This window comes from Colletotrichum siamense, assembly GCF_013390195.1.
Source record: "Colletotrichum siamense strain Cg363 chromosome Unknown KSG_Cg363_contig19, whole genome shotgun sequence".
Lineage (NCBI taxonomy): Eukaryota > Fungi > Ascomycota > Sordariomycetes > Glomerellales > Glomerellaceae > Colletotrichum > Colletotrichum siamense.
The window spans coordinates 2,067-9,337 of record NW_023501032.1 but is presented as its reverse complement, the minus strand read 5'-3'; the positions used below and the strand labels follow the sequence as shown (position 1 = coordinate 9,337).

General features: G+C 58.6%; 1 protein-coding gene across 1 annotated transcript; it reads left to right on the top strand.

Moving 5' to 3' along the window:
- Positions 1–910: 910 nt before the first annotated feature.
- Positions 911–5,921, top strand: CGCS363_v015117 (Bloom syndrome protein-like protein; the record flags this gene model as incomplete). Its single annotated transcript, XM_036646966.1, has 2 exons — positions 911–5,838; positions 5,915–5,921. The coding sequence occupies 2 exons, from the start codon at positions 911–913 to the stop codon at positions 5,919–5,921; spliced, it is 4,935 nt and encodes a 1,644-aa protein (XP_036487815.1).
- Positions 5,922–7,271: the final 1,350 nt, after the last annotated feature.

The following is a 7,271-nucleotide window of genomic DNA, read 5'->3' as shown; positions in this document are numbered from 1 at the left end:
ACGGTTTACGTTGCCACGCGTGCCGTTATATTTGCCGCCGCGTGCGAAATATGCAGGAGCATTGTCGGGTAGAACACAGATGGGAGAATGATTGGCACAAGGGGGGTGATGTTCGCAAGAAAGCCACCGCAGTCAGGGATTTACCGTGGACAACAGGGGTGCCGTGCCAGCGGTTTTTCTTAACACGGGCCGCGAGCGGATGGTTCGAGGTGGCCCAGGGACAGATAGCCGACGAGTCTCTGCAAGGCGCTCCGAGTAGAAGCCCGGCTCAACAGGCGGTGGACCGCGTTCGAGATCTCCGGAAAGTCCAAGCAGAACGTGTGAAGACGAGTCACGATGAGCTGATCCGCGTCGCCAACGAAAGACTCGAGCCCAGCCCGTGGCTGGCCCGTGTAGGATGGGCGGTGCACTTAAAAGGGCTCAGTGCCAGCGCACTCTAACATCACGTCCACGATGGCTGACGTCGGAAGCCATTGAACGCCCCACCATGGAATTAGGTGGGTCCGTTGAGACAAGGGCGGAAACCGTTGTTCACAGCAAGGTGGAAGCCGTTGAGATTTTCCGTAGTAAAATAGGTAAAAGTAGCATGCAATTAAAGCCACAATCGGTATAATTATAGGAACCCAGTTCTCAGTGTTTTATTCCGTGATATGAGTCCAGAAATAGGTGAATAGGGTAGTAGATGTTTTTGTGATGTCGTCCGAATCCCCGCATTAACCAGCCAATTATATAACAGGACCATCAGCCAGGCCAGAAAGCCCGACCGAGCGATGGAACGTAGGCAGGGAGGAAAGTAGATCAAGGAGAAAGTATATGGAATTAAGGGGCAGGAAGGTGAGTTTATAAAGAGAGGACAGGAGGAACCAGTCATAAACAGTAGATAGAAGAAAGTAACCAATACATGCCAAAGATGGAGCCATTCGTCCACAACACGCAGTATTCCATTTTGATATGCACATTATGTCAGTACGCCGTATTAGCCAACGAAGCCACGGCGCATTTGCGGAATAACCATCGGTCAATCCCCACCGAGGCCAGGAGCAAGGTCGCCGGATTAGTCGGCGATATTCCCGGCATCATCCGCAGCCAGGCCGATTTGCAGTCGTTTCAATACCCAGACCCCACGGTCGAGCCAGTTGCCCATATCGCACCGCCCCGGGCGGACGGTTTGCGTTGCCACGCATGCCGTTATGTGTGCCGCCGCGTGCGAAACATGCAGGAGCATTGCCGGGCAGAACACCGGTGGGCGAATGATTGGCAGAAGGGGGGCAATGTGCGCAAGAAAGCCACGGCAGTCAGAGATTTGCCGTGGACAACAGGCGTGCCATGCCAGCGTTTTTTTTTAACACGGGCCGCAAGCGGATGGTTCGAGGTCGGGCGGGGGTTAGGGGTGGCCGTTCAAAGCGAGCCATCGGGGCCGGGGACGGACGACACGGCGTGGTTCGTCACGTTGCACGAGAACCAAGAGAAGCGGTTCGAGGCCGACGCGCGCGAGGAGGTCAGTACAGTGGACGAAAAGTTGGAGCCGAACGGGTGGTTGTACCGCGTCGGGTGGACGAGGGATTTGGAAGGGTTGAACAAGACGCAGTTACAGGAGGCCACGCGACCAATTGAGGATGGCGAGGAGACGTTAGAGGCCATATGGGCCGTGTTCAACAGCGTCGCCGACAAGGCATGCGCAACAGCAGCACCGCACAAGGTCGGGCACGACGTGTTGTTCGAGGCGGAGCGGAAGGAGATCGGCCAGAAGCCGGTGCGGCCATTCGACAACCGCATGGAGGACGACACGTGGCAGCGGTACAAGGAGGTTTGGCGTAAGATGGTGAGCATATGGTTCCGCATGGACGAGTGGCCGGAGCGCGAGCGGCCGCCGTATCGGTTCACCATGCGTCAGGGGTCGTTGTGGGATGCGTTCACCAGCCGTGTCGAGGCGGATGTCGGCAGCAGGCAGGCCGCGCAGGCGGAGGAGGTCGAGAGGATGTGTTTGGACGCCATCATCGCCATCATCGAGGACCCGTACAAGCAGAGCCAAAAGGAGAGCGCGATGATCGGCGCGTTGGCGGTGTTGGGCATCCGCGAGGACGGCGGGTGGCACCAGGCGACGGAGTACACGACGAATTATTCAGCCGTGATCAAGGTGGCCAAGATGTTCGTCGTGTACCAGGCGTGGTTGGAGCGGAAGGACGAGGTGGTGGCGTTGACGGCGACCAAAGGGGCCGAGGCGGCGTACGAAGAGGCCAGCAGCGTGTTCCATTTGGTGCGCGACAAGGTGCGGCGGTTCATGACGCGGATGCCCGGGCGGCCGGACGACGAGCCCAGGGCGATGAATTGGATTTACGACGCGCGCACGTACGGGATGCATATCCGGTTTAACACGGTGGCGCCGGGGATGGTGGATTGGAGCGGCGACCGGATATCGTTCCGGCGGGTGCGGGTGCGGGTGTGCGAGTTGGCCGAGATGTTCCACGGGGTAGCGCAGGAGGCGCGGACGTTGTTGGCGCAGTTGGCGGTGGTGGACGGGGATGGGGATAGGGATAATGATCCCGACAGGGACGGGCACGGCGATGGGTACGGAGGCCGATCAGCGTTAGCAGCAGCGTTGCCCGCCATCAGGTGGGACAGCATGCACGACGACCACAGCCAGGACCGGCCGGGGTATTCGTTTTTACACGACGACCGCAACGAGGCGTGGGTGGGCAAGGGGAAGGGGTGGATCGCACGGCGCATCGCAGAGTCGGAGGCACGGCGGCGGGCGTGGTTAGACCCAACGCGAGGGGCGGCGGCGGCGGCAGTGGCAGCAGCAGCAGCAGCAGCAGCAGGACAGGCGGAGGAGGTCACGTCCAACCGCAGCGATAGCCACCACCCATACCGCGAGAGGACGGTGCAGGCATACAGACAGGCGTTGGAATCGTTCCGGGAGCGGTTGTGGATGTTGATGCACATGGTGGCAGGGCAGCCGGCGCGGGCGCCCGAGTTAGCAGGCATCAGACACAGCAACACGGCCAACGGCGGGGTCAGGAACGTGTTCGCACACGACGGCATGATATGTTTCGTCACGTCGTACCACAAGAATTACCGCCAGACGGGGACGGCCAAGGTGATACACCGGTATTTGCCGCGCGAGGTCGGCGAGTTGTTGGTGTGGTATTTATGGTTAGTGTTGCCGTTTTGGCAGCAGGTAGGAGGCATCATCCATCAGACGGACCGGAAGAGCGCATTTTTATGGGCGGACGACGTGGTTGTAAGGGGCAGGGCGGCGGGCGAGGCGAGCCGTGATAACACCAGGGGCGACGAGCGCCGCAATAACACCAAGGACAACGACGCCCGTGACAACACCGAGGACGACGACGCCCGTGACAACACCATCACAGACGAGAGCGCCAACGCCACCCCCGGCCGGGCGCCGTGGACGGACGAACGGTTGTGGACGTCAGACAAGGCAAGGCGGATCATGCAGCAGCACAGCGAGCGGTTGGTCGGCAGCAAGATCAACATCAGCGGGTGGCGGCACATGGCCGTCGCCATCGCCAACCGGTATTTGAACGAGGCGTTCGGACGGGCAGACGACAAAAACAACGACAACGACGACAACGACGACGACATAGGCGTCGAGGACAGCGCATTGGATTTGCAGGCCGGGCACGGCACGCACGTGGCGGGGATGATATACGGGCGGTTGTACCAGGAGGCACCGTTCGGCACGGCGGCGTTGCGGGACAGGTTCCGGGCCGTCAGCCGGCAGTGGCACCGGTTGTTGGGGTTCGGGGCGGAGGACCGGGGCGGCGGGGCACCCACCAAGCGGCGGCGGACGGCGACGACGGCGGCGGACGAGGAGTTCGAAGGGCAGCGGCGGCGGCGGTTCACGCGGTTGCAGTTAGCCAACGCCGGCGGGCAGTTGCGGCAGATGATGGGGGACCCGCGGGCGGCGTTCCGCGGCCAGCAGGAGCGGGTCATCCGGTCGATCATGCGCGGGGACGACCCGATCGTGCAGGTGACGGGCACGGGCGGCGGCAAGAGTTTGTCGTTCATGTTGCCGGCGTATTGCGCACCGGACGGGGTGACGATCGTCGTGACGCCGTTGGTGGCGTTGCGCACCGACATGGACGCGCGGTGTTCGAGGTCGGGGTTGGCGTCGACAACGTGGCGCGGCGGCGGGCGGGCCAACACGGCCGCAGCAACGGTGGTGTTCGTGACGCCCGAGTCGGCCGTCACGCAGGGATTCCGGGATTTCGTCGGGCGGTTGCAGCGGCGGCAGCAGTTGGACCGGGTGGTGTTGGACGAGTGCCACGTCGTGTTGGATGGGTCGAGGGGGTTCCGGCCGGCGTTGCGGGCGTTGGGGCGGACGGTGCAGGAGTTCGGGGCGCAGTTGGTGTGTTTGACGGCGACGTTGCCGCCGGCGGAGGAGCGGGAGTTTTTCGCCGTGACGGGGATCCGGCAGGAGCGGGTGCGGGTGTTCCGCGAGGCGACGACGCGGAGGAATATCGAGTATGGGGTTGTTGTCGTTGCGTTAGGGTCAGGGGGTGGGGGTCGTGGTCGTGGTCGTGGTGCGGCAAGCCACAGGCGCCGGGCAGAGTCAGGGTTAGGGTTAGGGTCAGGTCGGGAGGGTGAGGACGGCGAGTTGAGCGCCGTCGAGGAGCGCGGTTGCCAGGAGGTCAGGGATTGGTTGCGGCAGCAGCCACGCGGCAAGGCGGTGGTGTACAGCAGCACGATCGAGGGCGTCGAGCGGATGGCCGAGGCGTTGGGGTGCGCAGCGTTCCACAGCAGCATCGGCAGCACGGAGGACAAGGCGTCGAGGTTGGAGGCGTGGAGGATGGGCGACGGCGCCGATGGGGGCGTCATCGTGGCGACGAACGCGTTGGGGTTAGGCATCGACGTGCCGGACGTGCGGTTGGTGGTCCACGCGGGCATGCCGCGGCGGTTGCGGGATTTCGTCCAGGAGAGCGGGCGTGCCGGGCGAGACGGCCAGCCAAGCCGGTCGGTTGTTATATGCAGTAGGGCAGCCGTGGAGGAGAAGGAGAAGGAGAAGCAGAAGGAGAAGGAGGCAGGGGAGGCAGAGAAAGATGGGAGGGCAGCCGGAGGGGGATGGGAGGTGTCAACAAGGACATACATCAGGGGAGAGGTATGCCGGCGGATTGTGTTAGACGAGGTCATGGACGGGCGGGTGGACCGTCCAGGGTGCGAGGAGGGCGAAGAGGCATGCGACATATGCCGGCAGAGGGCGTCGGAGGTGATGTGGGTAGACGACGGGGATGGAGATATGGATAGGGACAAGGACGGGGATAGAGAGGGACATGGAGCCAGAGAAGACGAAGAGATCAGGGCCGCGTTCGAGACCAGTCAGCAAGCCAGGCAGTTCCGCCAGTGGCAGGCCAGGGCAGAGCGTTCAGGGTTAGGGGAGGAGGGGGAGACGTTCAAGCAGCAGTTGGCGCGGTGGGCGGGACGGTGCACGTATTGCGGGATACGCCGGAGAGAGAGCGACGGGCACACGTTAGACGATTGCCCAGGCCGCGGGGAGCAGGCGTGGGGGTGGACGGCGCAGTACAGGAGGCAGATGGAAGAGGCCATGTTCGACGGACGGATGATGGAGAATTTCAGCAGTTGTTTCCATTGCGGATTGCCGCAGGGTTGGTGTCGGCGATGGGAGCCGTTGGGCGAGGACGGCGGGCGGTTCACGGAGGTCGAGGGCGGTTCATGCCAGTACCAAGGGTTGATGGTTACGATGTTCGCCGTCGCAACGATCGGTGTGGGGTCGAGGGTGTACGAGGAGACGGTGAGGGCGATGCGCAGAGCGGACGGGTTAGAGGAGTGGGCGTCGAGCGAGAAGGAGGTATATAAGTGGTTAGGGCAGATGATCCAATGGGGAGGGGTGCAGTCAAGCAAGTTGTGCCGGTTGACAAGCCAGTTGTGGCAGAAGGCAGTAGAGGGCGTAGCAGAGGGGTGATCAGGCAGGGCAAGGCGGGGCGAGTAGGGGCCGTACATAGGAGTACGACAGTTTAGGGTAGGGAGTAGGGAAGTATAGTAGTAAAGGATAATAGAAAACAGAGCATCAGATGTTTTTTCACACAGAAAGATTTAATAGCACAAGAGAGCAGGAGGTGGAAGATGACAAAGAGTAACAGAGGGGATGAATCATGAGCAAGGAGCAAGAAGGGGGGAATACAAGGAGCAGCAAAAGGTATAGGCAACAGTGGAAGGATGGAAAGAGCAGAGAAAGGGGCCGGAGAGAAGGGAAAAAAAAGAAGTAAAAAGGGGATGTAAGAGCGTGAATATAATACAGATGTAGTGTTAAAGATTTCAGGGCCAGTTTTAGGGTTAGATAGCATAGCAGAACAAAAGGGCAGAACAGTAAGAGGTTCGTTAACAAAGGCGAATTAGTAAGAGTATAGGAGTTATAATAAAGCAGATTCGGGGGCAAGCAGAGGGAAAGAGAATAGTATTAAGATAATAGGAAAGAGTAAAAGATTTGTTATAGAAAGAGAGCAGAGTACACCGAGAAAAATTACAGCCAAAAAGGGGTAGCAAGGTCAGCAAGAGAGGGGGAATTAAAGAATCACATACCAAAGATAGCAGATTTATACAGTAGACAGTAGTTAAAGATAAAGGGAGGTAGAAAGAAAGTAGACAGAGAGAAATAGAAATACAAACAGATAGAAGACCAAGGGGGGAAAAGTAAAAAAACGGATTTCAGTAAAAGAGAGGGAGGGAGATTCATTTAGCAGCCCATAGAGGTAGAGTATAGGGGAGCCAGGGTTAGTACACAGTAAAGGTCAGAGATAGGTTAAAGAGAAGGATTAAGGTCAGAGTAGGAATCAAAGTCAGGAATACAGCAAACAGAAGGGTCAAGAATAGGGCAGAAATAGAAGTCAGCAATAAAGCAAAGTTCAGGAGGGATAGAGTTAAGAAACAGATAATAGAGGGGACATACAATTAGCAAGCAACAAGAAAGGGGGGATCCAAGGAGCAGAGGAAAGTAGAGGCAAGAAGGGTAAAGTATAGAGAGGAGAGAAGGGATAGGGAAGACGGGAGGAATATAAAGAGCAGAGAAAGAGACAAAAGTAAAGAGGGCAAGGAGAGGAGCGAAAAGGGAACATAGGAATATAAGCATAATATAGACAGATACAGAGTTGAAGATAACAGGACCAGTTTTAGATTAGATAGCATAGTAGCATAGTATAACAAAAGGGCCGAGTAGTAAGGTGTTCGTCCGTAGAGGCGAGTTCGTAAGAGTATAGGAGTCGTTATAAAGAAGATTAGAGAGTAAATAGAGAGAG